The sequence below is a fragment of the Callorhinus ursinus genome, unplaced genomic scaffold (genome assembly GCF_003265705.2).
Source record: "Callorhinus ursinus isolate GAN/ISIS: 27379988/994484 unplaced genomic scaffold, GSC_fseal_2.0 scaffold4, whole genome shotgun sequence".
Taxonomy (NCBI): Eukaryota; Metazoa; Chordata; class Mammalia; order Carnivora; family Otariidae; genus Callorhinus; species Callorhinus ursinus.
The window spans coordinates 98,231,488-98,252,021 of NW_027397066.1; the positions used below are offsets into that span (position 1 = coordinate 98,231,488).

Sequence of the window (20,534 nt, forward strand, 5' to 3'; positions counted from 1 at the left end):
GCTGCCACCACTGCTACAGCTCAGTGAATCTATGTGGATACGGACAGGTGTGATGTCTTGGCTTTCAGGTGTCACTGCCAGGCACAGGGACGCAGCACTGGAACAGCCATGTGGACAGGCACGCCTCCACCCCAACATGGAGAAGCACAACTAACCTTCAATGGAAACTGCTCCAAAGGAGATTAAGACTCCTTAAGCCTGAAGCCAAGGCCATTTTCTTTTTACTGGTGTTGTATCTACCTTCTCCCACCTGCCACTAGGACTCTGCTATTGTCCCTGATGGGCAAGAGCAATGTGGGTGTGGCCTCAGTGAAACAGCCCAGGCTGAGACTGGGCAGAATGAGACATTGTGAAGGGAAGGATTTGAGGCTCCGATTTCTTTAGAATTTAACTTCTCTATGGAAATTAATGGGCGGAAGTTCATACTATACATGTGAGGGGCATATGCTGTTGCTGCCATTCACCTGGGTTATTTATTTTCCTATGGTGTTCACTGTAAAACTTCCTTTGATGAAGGGTGTCTGGCTATGATCTGAGGTGGGAAGTAGAATAGGAAATGAATTTCAGCCTAGGCAGAAACTTAGCTTTAAGGTAAAATAACAAATATCCTGACCCAGGGCACCTAGGTGGCTCAGTCGCTTAAATATCTGACTTCGACTCAGGTCATGATCTTGGGGTTCTGGGATTGAGCCCCACGTCAGGCTCCCTGCTCAGCAAGAAGTCTGCTTCTCCCTCTCGTGCCCCTCCCCTGCTCAGGCTGTTTCTGTCTCTCAAATAAATAAATAAATAAATAAATAAATAAATAAATAAATAAATAAGATCTTGGCTCTACCATTTGAGTCTCTACAGACAACGATGAACCACCCACTACCAGTCCCAGAGTGACACAGAAAGTATGGTGGAAAGTCTCAGGAAGCAGATTCATGAAGGGGTGGCAAGCCGTCTTAGCTGTCTTGACACGCTGGTAAGTCTTCTCAAGGAGCAGACCACATAGCTAAGAGGAAACAATACTGGGATGGACTGGGGAACCCATATTTCATCAGCCCCCTCCCTTTCCATTTCTGTAGGAGGGACATAGCCTTGTAGAGTGGGAAGAGAATACTGAAATGATCATCGCTGGTATCCCTCCCAGCCTCCTATGTACCCTCTTCATGGAAGAACTCACTATCTCGAGTAGTCCCAGTTTCTGTTCTCTAGGCCACAGTACGAGGTGCTTTAAAGACTCAATCACTTCAAAAGCCATTCTCATTTCTCATTGCCTGCCTCATAAGAAATAGAAATAATGAGAGTGAGTAGGATCGCCCCAAAGAATGAAATGAATGAGAAGACAGCCACAGACACAACTTAGGGGAACACCAACTCTTCTTAAGGGGCAGATAAACGAAAAGAATCCAAAGAAGAAGGTCAGTTGAGAAAGAAGCATCATGAGAATATGACGTTTTGAAAGCTGACAGAAGAAAAAATTTGAGGAAAGAGGTAATATTCAATTTTATAATTGTGGTAAATGGATTGAGAATCAATTTCTTTAGCTGTTTGGCCACTTTCAGATAGCTGGAGACATGGGAATAAGGGAATATAAGCAGTTTAACAGATGGCTTTTTCAAGAAGTATGGTGATAAAATACCTGCTACATTGCTAGTATTTAATACAAATTTGTACAATGAAATAAAAGGGAAGCAGAATCTTGGAGAATCAGGAGCTTCAGTGAAGGTAGATTTGAATGGCTTATAAACTGGGAAGGAGCCAATGGGACGGGGAGTAATCTACAAAACACATGAGGAAGAAGAGAATGGCAAACACTTGGAACACAGAGAACTTGGAGCAGGGCAGGACTAGAATTTATCAGTGAGACATCTGATTTCGGTAATCTTCCCAGATATCCCGTGATAGAAATCTTTTTTTTTTTTTGTTCCCCCACAAATGTAAGACCATGCAGACAATGACGAGGTCTAAAAGGGTCGATTGTCTGAAAAGCTAATTAGCATAACCTAGAAAGCAGCAGTGCCTTCTGGATTTGATTTTGCTGTTCTTGACCCTTCCATTCCAGTTTTTGTTCTCCTCTTCAATCTTGACTCTTTAAAAGAGATTTAAAGATTCTATAATGTGTTTTTATTTCCTTTGTGTGGTCCATTTTCAAATGTGAGAGCCAAAAGTATAACGCTACGTGCCCTGGACGAAGCAGCCGGGGCTAGGCCTGTATCTGCGCTGATCTAGCTGTGAGACAGAAGCCGAGGGGGCAAGGTCCTCTGAGCCTCATTTCATATCTGTTAGATGGTGCTGGAGGGAGCCGAAAGGCAGCGGCTGGACCAGGTGTCTTCTATAGGCCTTTCAGCTCTAACATCTGTAGATTTTAGGTTTTCAAATTTGTTATACAGATAGTACCTTGAAAAGGCCAAAGAAGTCTTATAAACAACAGATACATTTGTAAGTGGCACATAAGAAACTTTGATTTAAATATTCAAGCCAAAATTATTTAGCATGCAACTGCTTATCTCTTATTCACATATATTCGGAGCTTATCCCAGATATTTTTATAATTAAAGCTAACATGACTTATTAAAGCTAACATGCACTATTAGAGCAAGTGGGAGAAAGCAGAGGAGAAACAGGTTTTATTTTTCCTAGAAGGAGAGGCTCGTGAGCACAAGGATGATCTCCATGTTTAGCCTCTTCTCTGCATATGGGGCAGTGGTGGGGATGCCGCTGCTGCAGCTGGGATGAAGGTAGATGGATCATCCTTGCTGGGCACTCAATACCGGTGGTTTCCAATTTTTGTTTCACGAGACCTTAGATTTCATTACATGCCTCCAAGGCATTCAGAGAGTGTCCTACAAAGAATGTATTTAGTGTGAGCCTTCTCTGCCCTCTCTAGGTCTTGCCCTAAAACTGAACCCAAGTAGATGCTGTGTGGTATGAGAACAGTTGTAGAAATGTTCTGTGTTCACCCCATCATCCTAGAGATTATAAAGCTTTTCATTAGTGCAGTTTATCTCAGCTGTGCCTCAAGTGGATGTGTGCATGCATGACTATCTCTCACAGTTAAGGATGTTGACTTAGATTAATATCACATTTATGTTTCAGGGAAAAATGGCCTGTGATAGCCTGACTGTTGTAGAGGCCTGTCTCCAGGTGAGTGTCCTACACCTCTGCAGGGAGCAGTACCGTAAGAAACCGTCATCATCATCTGTACATTTCAAACTCCAGGAGACTCTAATATTGAGCTTCAGAAGGAAGACAGGGGAGTAGTGGGGACTTAGTAAAAGGCATCATTTTCCTGAGTTATAGACATTTTGTATTCTTTTACTGAAACTTGAACGCTTGAAAGGCTTAGAAGGGCTAGAATAGCAAACTTCTCAGAGATCACAAATCTGAAGTTGTAAAAATAAAATTTTAAAAATGTTCCGAATTTCTGAATCATAGTTCTATAACTAAGTAATTTTAAGCACTGACGGCAGTCATTTCATAGTCTGTCAATGATATCAATTGCTACTAAGCCATGAAGAAGTTCTCTTTGATTACTAAGTTAATAATTACTAAAATAACCATGGTCAACCTGTGGTGATACCTATTTACTTATTTTTTTTTTTTATGTTTGCATCTGTTGAGTAGGTAGATATATTAGAGGTTAGTGTGAATTTTCTACCAAAGACCATGTTATAAAAATATAGGCCATGCATTTAAAAAGTCTGTAATGAAATTTAAATAAATATTTGAAGAAAGGAAAAAATAAAATCTCATTCTTACCTTCATTGAATATGGCCTCTTTTGCTGGATGATGCTCGTTATCATTCTGAGTGTTTGAGAGTATGGGTTTCCAACCTCAGGCAGTAATGTCTAAATTTAAGAAAACCAAAGTTTAGGGACACCTGGGTGGCTCAGTCGTTAAGCGTCTGCCTTCGGCTCAGGTCATGATCCCGGGGTCCTGGGATCGAGTCCCGCCTCGGGCTCCTTGCTCAGTGAGGAGTCTGCTTCTCCCTCTCCCTCTACTGCTCCCCCTGCTTGTGCCCTCTCTCTCTCTCTCTCTGACAAATAAATAAATAAAAATCTTTAAAAAAAAAAAAAAGAAAACCAAAGTTTAAGTTTCAGTGTAATCAATAACATTTAGATAGAAGCAGCAATGAGATTATTAGAATGTTAAAGTTAAAAAAAAAAATCCTTCTATGCCATATATTTGATTATTGGCTTACTTTATGTAAAAACCAAAAATGTGAAAAAAATGCACTAAAAATTATTCATTCTTATTGGCATACATTTCCACCAATCAATTCTCTATTGAAAATAAACATCCTTCTCTAGAATTTGATACAGATACACCACTGAAATGACACAACAGGTATATGTTTTATGCAAAGAGTATCTTTGGATCATTCGCCATGATGTTTAATCCCTTTGTAAGATGGCTGTTGCAAGGCTTTGTCACAGGAGAAAAGGATGTACTTCATTCCTTCGGTGGATGTGTTGCAGGACCGTGAATCATTGCCATGTTTAGAAAGTGCCATCCAAATACCCTTGTTCCAAAATTAAGACAAACCATCAAATGCTGATTTCTCAAGGGGATGTGGCCCCTGAGATGTCCCTGAAATCTGGCTAATGGTTTAAAAAAGATAACCATCCAGCTGCACGTGGCCTCCAGGGGACATGAAGGACCTAGACTTCATTTCTTCCAATAAGATAGAGTAAAATGCTAATGCTTATTTCTCAAAAAAAAAAAAAAAAGCGAGTTAATACATCATCTGTGACTTAGCCATTGCAAAGGCGAGGTAGAACATTTTACCACAAAGTTACAAGTCTCAGGAAAATATCATGGCCAATATTTTTCACAGGAGTCTTGAAAAAAAAAGGCAGAAAATTCATTTATAAGATATTCACATTCCATCCCCTATGTGTATTTTTTTGACATTAAGGTAGAACTTTTTCTGTAACAAATAATGTAAGTATACTTCACATATATGAATCAAAGTGCCATCTCTAATGAAAGTGACATTTGTTTTTTTTGTTTTATTTTTTGAAGAAGGTTGAGAGGAGGCGCACGATAAAAGCACAAACCTACCAATCTGCAGCTTTGTGGTAGACGGGCTTCAGCGATCTCCTATGTAACATTCGATTCAGCAAGTATGCATTTAACATTTACTCCAATAAGACATTGTGACAGATGAGGAAGCTCCCTTAGATTTTATATAAACATTCTTCAGATTCATAGCTCTTTGCCTATTGAATCTTAGTTTTTTTATTTTTTAAAAATTGCATTTCTAATCATTCCTTAATTTTAACCACATGCAAACATCTTACTCTTTCTAAATCTTCACCCTAAAACTAGTTTCTTAATGGGGTGTGGATACCTTTAATTCCTTTAAAACTATTTTTTTGACATTCGTAATGGGTATTCAGCTCTCTAAACTGACCACCTACGTAGCCCTAGCCTGCAACTTTGATCCTGTCCCTTCTTCTAAGAAATTATGTATCTACCTCCATAACAGAAATTGGGGACTTAACTAGACTTAATTCATCTTACCATCAAACCAGTGAGGCCTCAGTGAACCAACTATCTGCTGAGTTCTACATGTGAATTCAGAAGAAATCCACCACCAAGCAGAGTAAGACAACCATCATTAGCAATGATGCTCATGCAAAGATGATCTATAAATAAGATCTGCAATAAATGTTGATTCTCAAACAAATGATAATTGCTGGTTTTTCCTAAGGAACTTTAAAAATAAAGTCATTTGTATTCATTTTACATCAAATCCACAATCTCTTTTGTAATGAGAGTATATAACTTATTTATAACAAAGAGGTATATAACCTGTTTTCATAAGATCATTATTTTGCAACTCATTAGTCTGACACAGTCTTAGACTGTAGCTGAACACGTAGGAAAGATTTCTGCATTCTTTTGAATATGTAATTCAGCACCAGGAAGAGTACAGAGTACAAGAACTGAATTCACTTTCCATCTCTGCTACTGACTACCTGAAAGAACTTGTCTCCAAACCTCAATCAGTTCGTCTAGGAAGTGTTGATAGCAATATCCATCTCACCGATTTGTTATGAAAATTAAATGGGATTATGTATTTAAAGTATTTAGAGCACAGTGATGAACACATAGTAAATGATCTGGAAGTGTTGGGCAATCTCTATTTAAAGTCATATATTTGGGTTGTTAGAGAATACTTTATACAAATAACTTTACACCAGCTAATTGTTATTCATTAAAGCATTAAATTCTCTTTCTTATAAAGAACTATATGTCTTACTGTTTTTTCTACTTTGTAACATGTGGTTGCACATGAACACAAAACATTTAAGAATTTGTACATTACCACAAAAACAGCAACAAAAAAATACTCACCATATCTGTGTTGACATGTGCAAAAGATGGCACATTAAATATTCCTTGGATCAGTTCTGGTGGGCTACTAACTCCTAACCATAAGAACATGTTGAGACCGTTAGCCAATAAGAATATTCCTTCTTCTGAAAGACGGGACTCAGAGCAACGAATAGCAGCAGGTAGGGTTGTACTTTTGACATCTAATGTGTGCTGTGCAGGCAAAGGCAGGAGAGTTAGTAAGTCTGCCATCCTTCCCTTCCTTTCTTCCTCTCTCCCCCTTTTCCTTTCACCTCCCTCCTTTCCTCCCAGTGCATATTTAATGAATGCCTACTATGTGCCAGGCATTATTCTAGTCATTAGACAGTAACTGTTCAAGCTACCTTGAACACTAATCATTTTTTGGAAGGAATAAGAGGCAACAAATAAAAGAAGTAAAATACATTGAATTTTATCATATAACCTCAATGATAGGAGGAATTCTTAATCTCAGGAAACAAACTGAGGGTTGCTGGAGTGGTGGGGGTGGAAGGGATGGGGTGGCTGCGTGGTAGACATTGGGGAGGGTATGTGCTATGGTGAGCGCTGTGAATTGTGTGAGACTGTTGAATCACAGATCTGTACTTCTGAAACAAATAATACATTATATGTTAAAAAAGAGAAGAAGAAGATAGTAGGAAGGGGAAAACGAAGGGGGGTAAATCAGAGGGAGAGATGAACCATGAGAGACTGTGGACTCTGAGAAACAAATAGGGTTCTAGAGGGGAGGGGGTCGGGGGATGGCTTAGCCTGGTGATGGGTATTAAAGAGGGCACATTCTGCATGGAGCACTGGGTGTTATACACAAACAATGAATCATGGAACACTACATCAAAAACTAATGATGTAATGTATGGTGATTAACATAATAAAAAAAAACACTGAATTTTAAATGGTGTTAAGTGCTATGAAGAAAAGCAGGAAAGTGGGATAGGGCATGTCAGTGCTGGTGGTACAGTTTTAACTAGGGTAGTCCAAGAAGGCTTGCTGGGAAGGTAACCTTAGGTAGGCCTGAAGGATGAGTGACGGGGCCCTGGGGATATCTGGGGAAGAGCATTCAGGATGGAAGGAATAGTCAGTTCAAAGATCCTAAGGTAAGAGTCTGTCTCAGATGTTTCAGGATCAGCAAGGAGGCTACGGTGGCTGGAGTAGAGTGAGGAAGTGGACAGTAACGAAGACGAGGTCAGACAGGAAGGAGAGGAGGTTAGTACAGATGGCACTGGGCCAAGGCAGTAGGAAATTTGGTGTTTCCTGAAATGGGAAATCCTAGAGTGTTCTGAGTATTGGAGGGACATGAGCTCATAATTATTTTAACAGGATCACTCTAACTTCTATGCTGAACACAGACCGGAGAGGCAAAGGTGCAAGCCTCAAGCCTTGTTAGAAGGGTACTGCTGCAGTCCATGGGAGAGATGATTATGCTCGAACCTGAGTGGTGATAGATGAGGAGGAGAGAAAGTGGTCAGAACCTAGATATTCTCGGAAAGAAGAACCGGCATGTTTGCTGGTGGATGAGAAGTGATGGATAAGGGAACTAAAGCAGTCAAGGGTGACTGCAAGCTTGGACCTGAAGAACTGGCAAGAGAGAGTAGAGGTAAATGGGGATGGAGAAGATTGCAGGAGAGCAGGTATAGAGAGGAGCTCAGGGCTTGGTTTAAGGTGCCCATTACACACCCACCAAGATATGCTCAGTAGGCTACAGGACAGACACACTAGAGTTCAGGACAGAGGTCTGGCTGGAGATACAAACATGGGAATCAGTATACAAATGGCACTGAAAGGACAGATGAGCCCCCCACAGGGTTGAGTGCAGATAGACAAGAGAAGCTTCCCAAGGACTGAGCCCCCTCAGAGTACTCTTGACAGCAGGCAGAGATGGCAGGAGAAGTGGCCAGAGAAGCAGAGAAACGAGAAGAAGTCAAGTGAAGAAGGTGTTCCTAGAGGGAACAATAAACTGTCAGATGCTATTAACAGTAAGAGAAGGACTAAGAACTGCGCTTTGGATTTAGAGTCATGCCGGCCACTGGTGACCTTGGCAAGAGGATTTTAGTGGAGTGGAGATGCTCTTATCCCTTAGAGTTCTAGTTTGTCTGGCATGTCGATTGTTGCTAATCCATTTTTATCTGAAAACGAACCATTTTGTAAGAATTCTAGTGTTCATATTGATTGAAAGAATTAATATCTTTTAATTTCCAACCTAATTTAACTCTTTCTAATACTGGTTGTACTGTTACTGAGAGCCCAAGTATGACCCTCATTACAGGAATTAGAAATTAGCCACCAGCCTTCCCCTCTTTTATCCCTCAATTGTAATTTGAACTTGCTAGGTCTCAGGGAAAAAGAGCTTAGTTGCAGAGCACAGAGGCATACAAAACATCAAGGATTGACTTCAAATAAATGGAATACATGCAAAGTAAATTCTCCAAGGGCAAGTGAAGTTGGTCCCTTGTACAGTGTAGGTGGCCTCAAATATATCTGATTTATAAATCCTTAATTGTATTTGGTCAAGGCTAATCATAGCCATGCTAATTAAATGTGGTGACTTTTAGACATTCATACATTGTACAGAAACAAATACATGTGCGCACATAAGATCCCATATACACATGTATCAGTTGCCTTTAATGCTACAAGGTAGATTTCTTGAACAACTGAAGGTTGGCTTGCTCCAACTTGTTTACTAACTTTTCAATCTGCCGATTTGGGCATGAGGAAAGAAAAGCAATTATCTGAGCAATTCACTGGAATAGGAACACCTCAAATCCCCACCATCACCATCTCCACACTGAACAGATGCTGATGCATAATACTTGCTTAAAAAGCCTCTGCTCTCAGTCCCACATGACATATTCTGAAGGCATTTGTGACTTTAAATTTCCTAAGAACAAAATGTTCCAGATAGAACATATGGAAAAGGACAAAATATGATTCCCTTCCAGACTCCTCTAGGAAATGCACCACTGCCTTATACTTACTATTGGCAGAAGCTGTGGGTAGAAGAAAAGCTGAGAGTCGGCCACACCCATAGTCATGACCAGCTGTCTCTGGTACGCCCGCTCATCTGTTGAGATCTCTGGTCTGCTAAGCAGCACACAGTTTTTTAACAAACAATTCATGTACACTGGTAATACTTTCATGGAATCTGGTAAAATAAGCTGAAAAAAGAAAGGCATTTGTTTCATATGCTTGGCGTTTATGAGAAAGAACCCCTGAGCTTTACCTCAGACAAAAGAATTTTGTAAGACAAAAACATTTGTTTTTGAGGTAATTGTGAGGATTAAATGATAACACATATAAGCACATAGAGCACAGAAATGTGCTTAAACACACGAGGTATCTAAACAACAGCAGTTAGTTTTCTCTAGGTGCTTTGACAGAATGCAATCCTGGCTCTGCCTCTTAACAGGTGTGTGACCCTGGGCAAATCATTCTCTCTTTTCCTAGGTTTTCTCATCTAAAACTGGAACAGCCCATCTCCTGCATGACCATGGGATTGTTAGGAGGATTAAATGATTATTAATTGGTGAAGCACTTATAATGGTATCTAGCACACGGTATCACACACGTTTATTAAATACAATTAAAAAAATTATTTCTTAATCTGTGTTATGAACCTCTACCTCTTGAGTTCAAGAACAGTGTTTTTTTCAGGTGCCCATTAGACATCTCTTCCTTTATGCACTTCATGCATCTTAAACTCACACGGTTAGTCATAAGCTCATCAAACACATTGAATGCCACCGTGTCATGGATTTTATGCAAATTGTCAACGATAGAGGAATAAGGGACAGTCAATGTCACAAGATGCCAAAGTCCATCAGAGATGGCAGATATATAAATACATAAAACATAACAAGGAGGTTGCAACACTATAGATATAAACTAAAATAGGAAATGCTTCATGGATTTAGGTGTGTCACTACCGAATGGTAACAGGCAAAATCAAACTCCTACAATTCCATAAACATGTTCTTCCTCTTACATTTCCTATTTGAGATATTAGAACTACCAGATGAACCCAATTTCATTTTTTCTTTACCTTCTATTAATAAATTAATTATTTAAATTCTGTCTTTCTGATCCACCTGTACTTTCCTCTCCATCCCTACTTCGGCTTAAGTGACCTCACTCTAACTACTCTACATACTGTAATATGATGCTGCCCAATAACAACACAAGGCAGCACCTCTAGATATCTGGTCTATACATTCATGACTGCTTTCCTAGCATTCTCTCTTAATGATGAAACGAATAGATCCTTATCAGAATCCACCCTGAAAAGGAAATTTCCCCCAAGGCTCCATTAGGATTTATTCCTCCATTTAAATCTTTTCACATTGTAAGTTTCTTCTCATGATCTACTAAGTAAAGAATGTGTAAGACAGTTTTCTAACTGGTTCAGGCAAACATATTTCAGGACAATTCTACTTTGTGGTCTGTTTCCCCTCTCCTTCTAATCTCTTTTCAGAGAATCAAAGACAGTTAAATGCATGTTTCCTCATCAGAGCAGAATATTCTTCTTTTTTTCTCTTGCATAAAAGGTTTTTATTTGTGGGCACCTGGGTGGCTCAGTTGGTTAAGCGACTGCCTTCGGCTCAGGTCATGATCCCAGGGTCCTGGGATTGAGCCCCGCATCGGGCTCCCTGCTCCGCGGGAGGCCCGCTTCTCCCTCTCCCACTCCCCCTGCTTGTGTTACCTCTCTTGCTGTCTCTCTCTCTCTAATAAATAAAACCTTTAAAAAAGAAAAAAGAAAAAAAAAGGTTTTTATTTGACAACATATGCTACTGTATCATTTTTTCAACCAAGGAAAAATATGATCAAAAGATGTAGGAACTGGGGCTCCTGGGTGGCTCAGTCGTTAAGCGTCTGCCTTCAGCTCAGGTCATGATCCCAGGGTCCTGGGATCTAGCCCCGCATCAGGCTCCCTGCTCGGCAGGAAGCGTGCTTCTCCCTCTCCCACTCCCCCTGCTTGTGTTCCCTCTCTAGCTGTGTCTCTGTCAAATAAATAAAATCTTAAAAAAAAAAAAGAAAAAAGATGTAGGAACCAGATTATAATCCAATTCCAGAGCCATGTGGCCTTAATGCTGTTTCTGGGCCAGTTACCAGTTAGGCGATTTATGTATTATGGATTAAGAATAATCTTAGATTCTCATATAGAAGCATGTACACACAGTTTTTCAAATATTATCTTGTAATTTCACTGGCTGCTTCTCATTAATCAGGTTACATTAAGACAATTTAGAAATCTGTTGTCCTAAATGCCACCAACGGGTGAGACTCCTGACCTACAGTGACCCCATAGAACTAAAAGTCTGATCAGAAGAGACTGAATGAAAGGGGGCAGACATCAGAAAACAGAGGAGGTAAATAAGGAGGAAAACTGATGAAGAAGAAGAAAAATGGAGTTAGGGTGAAAGAAACGAAGGAGACATTCTTTGCCAATGTTTCTGAGGTGGGGAAGAAAATGTGGGAACAGATGGACCCTATAAACCCTTTCCCCACCTCCCTGGATCTCCTCCATGAATAACAATCATTCTTGGGGAAAAAAAGGTACAAGTGTGGAAGGTGTAGAAATTCACGAGTTCAGTTTGATTGAATTTAGAGAATTCTTCTCTGAGTTTTGAAATGACAGAATGGTAATGAATTAAAAAAAAAAACTATTTGCAGTTAAGTGCATTTGACTTGCCTTTTGAAGTCCCTGTACTCCCATACGATGTAATATATTTAAGTTCGGAAGATTGAGTTATTAGATTTAATAAAAAGAATCTATCTTGCATATGTAAACTCAAAACATTGCTTTACTCTTGTGTTTGTAGTTTTAGGTCTTAACCCAGCATCAAAATATGACCTCCAGAGTAAGTGCCTCCTTAAATTTTATACCTTAAGTGCTTCTCTTGCCTCAAGCTAGTCCTGGCTCTGGAAGTTCAGTAAAAGCAGATCTTCTGAGGTCCAGTGTCAAATAATCCAAGTATACAGCTGCTTCATAGTCCTGCTTAGATCAAGGAAACTTTGGGCTCTACAGTAAAAGAGTGGAATTCCTTTAGGAATTTTAGATATTGTTTCTCACAAGTGAAATATGGGAGGGCAACACATCTGAAGTTACACTCTCTGAAGAGAACCCCAAGTCCAGCCATTTCATGTTTCTAAGTAATGGCATATTTTAATATACTACTGTCACTAAGTCTAATAATCCCTACATTTTCCCCACTCCATGCTGGATAATCCTAAAATATCTAAATTATCTCATTTCTTAAAGTGCATCATTGGTTGAAATGTAATTTGAAAATGTGTTCACAGAAAGTAACATCTCATCATAAGAACAGGAATAATCTCTATCAACTTTTTCAGAGAAAATATGGTATCATCATGTTTTTCCTCCAGAAGTAATTAAACTGCATAACCAGATGATCTAGTAGTAGAGACAAAGCTTGTAACTTTTAAACCAGAAGGAAGAGACAGATTTGATTTCTTTCCTTAAATAGGCAACAGATTTGTTTTTAACTTAAGGTCTTTGAATCCAATTGCTTTAACGTTAGAGAATAAACTTTCTGAGAGGACACTAAGTGTACCTGTTCTCCTTCAACTAATCCTCTGCAGTATGAAATACTCCAGAGACAGAATAATGTTTCCAGAGCTGTAAAACAAACAGTAAAACTGGGGTGTAAAATGCTCGTTATTAGACTCGTTCCAGGTGCACCTGGTGGGCTTTGTATAAATTAAACAAGTACACTGTGGAAATTGTACTGATATTGGAATTTAGTTACTGAAATGTCACATCTTCTAGCTAATAAAGAGAACTGACACTTAACATAGAGATTCAAGAGCTGCTTATGTGATTGTCAACACTGGAGATAAAAGAATGGGTGGCTAATCACTTAGAACAGCACAGAAAGGAATTTTTGTGAAAAGTCCAAGCTAATAACCATTTCATTTTCCTTCTTTACCCAGATTATGAAATTTGCCCCCCACCCCGGATTTCATCTACATTATCTCTGCTGCTAAAGGCTTTTTTTTTTTTTAAGATTTATTTATTTGAGAGAGAGAGCAAGCGAGCATGCGTGAGCAAGTGCACAAGCAGGGGATAGGGTTAGAGGGAGAGGGAGAAGCAATTTCCCTGCTTAGCAGGGAGCCCGACATGCGGCTCAATCCCAGGACCCTGAGATCATGACATGAGCCGAAAGGCAGACGCTTAACTGACTGGGCCACCCAGGCGCCCAAGGCTTATTTTTGAGTGGGGTTTCAGACATCCTATCAGCACCTACTACTTTTGACAGTGAGTTAACCAGAAAGTTTTCCCATCTGTTGCTGTCTTCTCTTTCAATCCAAATTCTATATTCAGATATTCAACATAAAATTATGAAAAGTACCATTTAGCTTTCACTGACATAGGGAAAAATGTGAACAAGAGAACAGATACAAAAATAAATGTGAACATGAGGTTCTTTTTCTTTTACCCGAAAGAGTCTAAACGAGATTTATTTAAAGGATCTTCTAAAATTTTCAAGTTAGTAGATGACACCCAAAGACATTTCCTTCAAAACCCTTTATACTTATTATTAACTTTTAAATATAAAGAATTCCAATATTTAGAAATTATATTTATGTTTATAAAATATAAAGAATTCATTCTTGCCATTTGCTCATATCAACTACAATTGTTAACATGCCTAAAAAGATATTTAAGCACACACATTTCTTAACCATATAGTCATCTTTATAAGCAAAAGAGAATCCCATTTATATTATGACATTTCTTACATATAACATTCTGTTATTTATACATAATGTATTGACTGTCAACCCAATATGCACACACAGTTTTTGGTTCATGAATCTTGTAAAGCCACTAAGTTTTTTAACGTTGGCTGTAAAAAGACCATAGCCTCCACAAACGCATTCTCAATCTTCTTGGTTGTATATTTATTAAGCACAGCATCTAAGTGCCTGGAACATCATAAACTTTCAATAGCCAAATGCTGAAAGAACGTACATTTAGTATCACTTGTAACACTTTAGGATCTAAGTACAATAGGTGGCTCACCTGGCTTGCTGCAGATGGACTTGCACAATTCTTTCGGTAACATGCCAACATATGGGCAGTCTGATTAACCAGAATTTCCCGGATGACCTTCAAGGGCTGGTGTAGAACTGCTTTAAATGCTAATTGCACAAAACAATGAAAAGGGCATTAAAGCCTTGGCTCAGAAATCAATCCCTTCAAATGATAATAATAATAATAATAATAATAATAATAAAAAACAAATTGCTATTATCTTCAGACCACACAGCAAGGAGTAACAGTGTTAAAATGTTAAGTCAGTTGTTAACGTTCTCCAAGAATAAGGATATACCCAATGGAGAACAATGGCCTACCTCTAATAAAAGGTAGGTAATTGGTCCAGATTTTTCCACAGAATATTATAAACAGAACTCTACACACAGAGAAAAGAAAGACCAATTTGCCATCTTCTGATGTCCTGAATGCCTATGGGCTGAATTGCTGTTTCCTCGAAACTTTAGTGTAGAATCTCAAATAGGGGTTGTGGAGGGGAGAAGGAACCAAAGAAAATTCCAACTCAGGCCCCTCCCATTTCGTAATAATCATGGTATGGATAGGCAAGTTCAGCCCAACATTAGGGACAGTCCATTATCCCCAGGTGCTGGAGGGCATACTCGCATACCATAATAACAGTCTAAGTATTACCTTCCTAAATTTCAACTCAGAACCCACCCCCAGCCCCCGAAGGAAACGCTGAATAAAACTGTATAGTGTGGGCCTGAACTGAGTTATCTCATTATTAATCTGGAATTAGAAATGCTGAGTATTCTCCCTGGCACTCTGCTTTTATAAGTTCTGAATGTGCCCACCAAAATGCGCTACCACAGTAGTTGTCAGTTACTAATTTAATTAACCAACAAGTCTTGACTGAATTATTAGGCAAGATACACTGCACCACAGGATTAGCAGAGTGTTACCTGACTTGGCGAAGAAGTTGATAAGGGCATCTGTCTCACAGCTCTTATAGAGATCAGCCAATTGGGAGCTGCAGTTCAAGCTAAGATTGTGAATCCGAAGTCTTCTCTGACCTCCAATGGTCGTGTAAAGCACAGCACACTGCAGAGGCAAGATCAAGGACATGTGTTTTCTGGTCAATATGTCCACCCAGGCTAGCCTGATCTTATTTACACTTAGAGAACAGTGTGTACAGCTCAAGAGACCTCTAAATTCTTCCACATTGAACAATAACAATTAAGGGAGGTATAATGACAATTCATACACTGGGTGTCTATGTAGCACTTCACTGGTTTAAACTTAAATTTTAACCGGGCTTCCACACTTGAGTATCTGTTTGCATCTAACACGTCTACTTTCAGATATCTCAGATTTCCTTACCAGGGATTCAGGTGCAGAAATAAGACTTTCATGTTCATGACCATAGCCCTATTCAAGCCTCACTTCCCTTGAAAACATGCAACTAACTTTGATGATGTACTTAAGTCGTATGCTGCTGATATATGCATTTCAAGAATGCAAACAAGTATATACTTCTTCAAATATCTGTGATCAAAAAATAAATATTAGTTAGAGTTCTTCCTCAACTTAATGCCGACCCCTCTCCATTCTTTAAAGGTGATGCTAGTATCTGAAAACTATGACCATTAGATATAATTGTTCTTGTTTTAATTCAAGATCTCCATGGCTTCTGCTTAAATTTATTTACTACAAAAACCAAATTCTATTTATATTTGCATGTAACATAATAATGCACTTAACATGGTGTCTGACATTTGGTAGGAATGCAACAAATGAATGAATGGGTGCTAAAGCCTAAAAGAAGTGAACGTTGTTGGCAGTTTGCTAATGCCTACAACACTGACCAGTTTGCTGGGCTCTCGGGCAATGACATACAATTGTGACTTCTTACAAATAGCATACGTAAATCAGGGTGCAGAGAATACACTACAGAGTGCCTAAGGACTTTTGCCTTGGGGAGAAATAGAGTTGAATTTCTTTACAGAGAGACTAACTCAGTTGATGGTATTTTAGTCTCCCCACTGACCAGTCAGTAACAAACTAAAATACCAAAGATAGGAATACATTTTAAATCACCTGGATTAAGGCTCCACTGTCTTCGCCAAGTTTGTCATCATGCTTGAACTCCACAGTCACTGCCTTGTCACAATCAATGGCTGCCATTTCTACATCAGTGGTGTTGTTCATAAAAATTCCACCAAAGAAATCAGTGGCTCTGAAACCTAATGATGAGGAAAAAGGGAAATTTTGTTCCTATTTAATTTATTACTATTTTCTCTGCTGGCCTGTTATTAATTTGAAGAGGAAACAATTACACAACAGAGACTTGAAAATAGTATAAGTGAAAATTACCTGTGCTGGTACGAACCCTCATAATAGCATCGAATCCTATTTTCTTTTCAATATCATTTCTGAGATCATTCAAAAATTGTTGGCTATCCATGTGCATCTGAAAAATAAAGTAGGATCAATGCCCACCAGATGGCAGTAAAATACTTAAAATAACAATTCTCAGTTTAAAAAATCTTGATTAAAACCCACTTTATCCAGGTATCTTAGAAAGGACTCTTAAAGCTTTTTCAGTTTTACTTCACTTGCAATCTTTGGTCTTACCAAATCCCTTAACTATTTTACAATATAAATATGTAGCTAGGTGATTAAAAATAATTTTATTGATGCTAAATAAAAACAGATGATGATTAACATTTGTCATTTATGTTGGGGGAACACTCATTCCCACTCCATGTTTTCATGTATAGGTACATAAGTCAGAGGCACTCCCCTGACCCCTTCTTCTCAGGTGAGAGCAGGTGACTTATCTGAGTAGTGAGTCTGAGTAAAGGAACTGGGTAGGCATAGCTTAGTCTATTCCGGATCCTCTTTCTGGGGAGACAGCCTGCCTGTAGGAGGCACACATTTCTTGCCCCTCGATATTGGTAAGTTTTGAAGGTACAGTTGTCCACAAGAGAAGCTTATAACTGTGCCCACCCCGTGCCTGGGTATATAAGTTTGTTACACTGAAAGGTAAAGCATTAGCAGGCCCACTTGCCTACAGACCTAAGTCTGTACGGTGCTCACATTTTTACTCTCTCATGACTCTGTCTCTTAATTCAGGCTTGGAAGGGAGGAGTATCATGAATGGACCCCCCCAAATCATAACAATTTAAAACAAATACATAGTCACTTTGAAAACCAGTATCTTAAATATATTTAAAATACTAAAATTTTATATAGAATATATTTTTCCCCATCATGCAAACTTACACTGAAATTCACCTCTGAGGCTAAATGAGCTCAATCTGTTGCCAAACACTTAGGGAGTAGGAAAGGAATTGCTTAATCACATAATCTTCTCCATGGGTTACAGCATTTACATTTCAGCTGCCCACAAGGGGGCATAGCTTTCTTAACCCATGATTTAAGCACCTAAAGTCAAATGGCAGTAGAAAACCTGAGGTGAACAAGTTGCTGGCTTTTACCTGGAAATTGTTGTATTTGTAAAGGGTTCCTCCGGTGAGCTGAGGCACGAGACCCAAAGAGGCCACGTCCACATACTGGCTGGGAAAGAGGAAGAGGGTCACACAGCAGCCGTGAGCCACACACTCCTTGGCCAGTGAGTCGTAGACATTTGTCTGGGGCTGGAAAAGTATCTGAAGAAAAAGAGGCACAACGGAAAAAGAAAACCACAAAATGTTTTTGGTTTCAATTTTTAATTTCTGTTGACTTCTTTTAAAATGAGGGAAAAAATTGTTTCCAGTTAAGTGAACTGGGCTGAAGGAATGAATTATGGTCATGATCAGTGCGGCAGCCGTTTCCTGAGCACGCAGGGTGTGCCAGGCTCGTGCTGTGTGAAATGTCCATGTGCCAGCAATGTTACCTGATCCTCCAACAACGCTAATGAAACTGACGTTGCTCTCTTTACCTTTACAGAGCTACGTGGGGCAACCTGTCTGGTGTCATGTGGCCAGTAGCTGGTGCTTACCCCATAGTCTTAACCTTCCCACTGACTTGTCACCCCAGCAACGGCTATACTGTCAGAGGGTTTGAGCAAAGCACATTTTGAGCATCAGGTACCTCTACTTCCTGTCTCAGGAGTGTTGTTATATGGTGCCATCTACATTCTCCCTCTACTATATCTTCTTCCTGCATCTCCTCCCATTTCCCCCATTTCTGTAACAGTCTTATCACCTAGTCTCTTACACAGATTATACAATGAAAAAAGTTTGAGGCCTCATTTTGATTTAGGAATATTTCAGAAATCAGCTTTTCTAGGAATATAAAATTTCTTAAATTATTTGCAATTCAAAATATTACTATAATATACAACATCCTGGATTTATGCATTACATTTAGCTTCTCTCCCTTTCTTACACAAAGGACACCTTCACTCTTTCTTTACTCCCCTTTAAAAACTGACAAAGGGACACTTCAAAGGGCCATTGTTTACAAATACCTTCTCTTTGTCTGTATTAATCAGCTTTTTGTCATCTCTGTTTTTAAGCTTCCCTGGTGCTTCTGCAGTAGGCAAGGAGGAATGGAAGATGAACAGCTTCCCGGGACAGTCTGCTGCCTAAAAGAAAAAAAATATATAGAAAATGTCTTGGGTGGGGAAATTCTACTTTAAGGGAATCAGAAAATAAATTAAAATATAGGTATTTTCTATGAGCCAAACACTATATATATGTTATTGAGAGGATTAAATTATATATATATATACATGTAATATCTATATACATATAATTTATATTATATATAATTTATAAATATATATACTATATATAATTTAATCCTCTTAATAACTTTTGTGTCCTTGGGCAAGTCCTATTCTCTCCATTTTATAGACTGGGAAACTGAGGCTTAGATAGGATAGTGATTTGCCCAAAGTCACACAAGTTGTGAATGAAACAGCCAATATTTGAATGTAGTTCCCTATACCATGATGCTTTGAAAAACTAGTAAGAGGATGTATTAGAGGGAAAATACATTCTTGTTTAGCCTACAGAACACTCTTTCAGGACCAAGTGAATCCCATGATGCAAAAGTAAACAAAAGTCCCAGGATCAGGGTGCAACAGAAGCTCCTCTTTGAAACCGTTAGTGAGCATAGATTATACCTGAAGTGGTATTTCAAGGAAGAATGCACAAGAATGTAGCAGTGTTGTGGCAACAACAGACACAAGAAACCAGCTACCAGGCAGGATGACAAAAGGAAAAATACGTGATCAAGATTATATAACTGTCATCCCTGGGAAGCAATAAAAAGATGATTTAGGCTCCACAAAAGTCGATTCAGCATTAAAAATATTTAAAATCTTATTTAAGGACCTAAGAAGTAATCTACTAAGCAAAATTTACTGAAATTAAATGATTCAATATAATGACCCCTCCAATCTTGCCTTTCTCCAAATGATCCTGGCATATTGCTGCCAGGGCACTCTCTACAATAAAGGTAACTGTTCTGATCATGTATGGGGCGTTTCTCCTTGGCGGGGGGAGAGGGGAGGGCTGCCTGACAAACACCGTCTATGGGAATGACCGCGGGGAGGGTTTTTATGTGCCTTTTTGTTTTTGTAAAAAGGAAAACTTGGAAAGACCGAAAGAATACATTTTATATCTGGATTTTTACAAATAAAGATGGCTATTATAACGGGGGGAAAAAAAAGAATCCTGGAGACTTTCTACTACATGATAAAGTCCATATTCTTTTATCTGTGTGGGAGCAGGGAGGGTAAAAAACAGCGAGATGAGTTGCTGCCAACAACCACTGTGTGCAGCTCTGTGCCAGGCCCTTTGGACACATCTCTCATTTAATACAACCATGTGCAGAAGATAACGTTGTCTGCATTTTAAGGCTAGGAAAACTGAGGCTCATCCAATTTGCCCCAGGTCACACAGCCAGTGAACCTCTGGCCCTTCGAGGCCCCCCGCAGTTCAGCTGCAGATCCACATTTCCTAACCCCTGCCATCCTGTGCATTAGAAGTCTCCACCATTCAAGCTTTGCTTTCCTGGAATACACCACGTGTTTTACACAACTCCGTATCTTTGCACATTTTGTTCCTTTAACCTGGAATCCATTTCTCCCTTTTCTTGGCCTGGAGCTGTTGTTTGCAAAGACCTGGGGTTAGTGGCACA

The 20,534-nt window shown here is 39.2% G+C and overlaps 1 protein-coding gene across 3 annotated transcripts in view; it reads right to left on the bottom strand.

The window, feature by feature from the left end:
• SEC24D (SEC24 homolog D, COPII coat complex component) overlaps window positions 1–20,534 on the bottom strand; it is a 103,913-nt gene that overhangs the window by 3,215 nt on the left and 80,164 nt on the right. For all 3 annotated transcript variants that reach the window (XM_025874095.2, XM_073892182.1, XM_025874096.2), the window contains exons 14-22: window positions 18,856–18,972; window positions 17,882–18,052; window positions 16,755–16,851; window positions 16,479–16,624; window positions 15,344–15,482; window positions 14,409–14,527; window positions 9,343–9,522; window positions 6,350–6,541; window positions 3,745–3,834 (exon numbers count right to left, since the gene is read on the bottom strand). In XM_025874095.2, coding sequence (XP_025729880.1) covers window positions 3,745–3,834; window positions 6,350–6,541; window positions 9,343–9,522; window positions 14,409–14,527; window positions 15,344–15,482; window positions 16,479–16,624; window positions 16,755–16,851; window positions 17,882–18,052; window positions 18,856–18,972 — 1,251 coding nt within the window. The remainder of the gene's footprint in view (window positions 1–3,744; window positions 3,835–6,349; window positions 6,542–9,342; window positions 9,523–14,408; window positions 14,528–15,343; window positions 15,483–16,478; window positions 16,625–16,754; window positions 16,852–17,881; window positions 18,053–18,855; window positions 18,973–20,534) is intronic.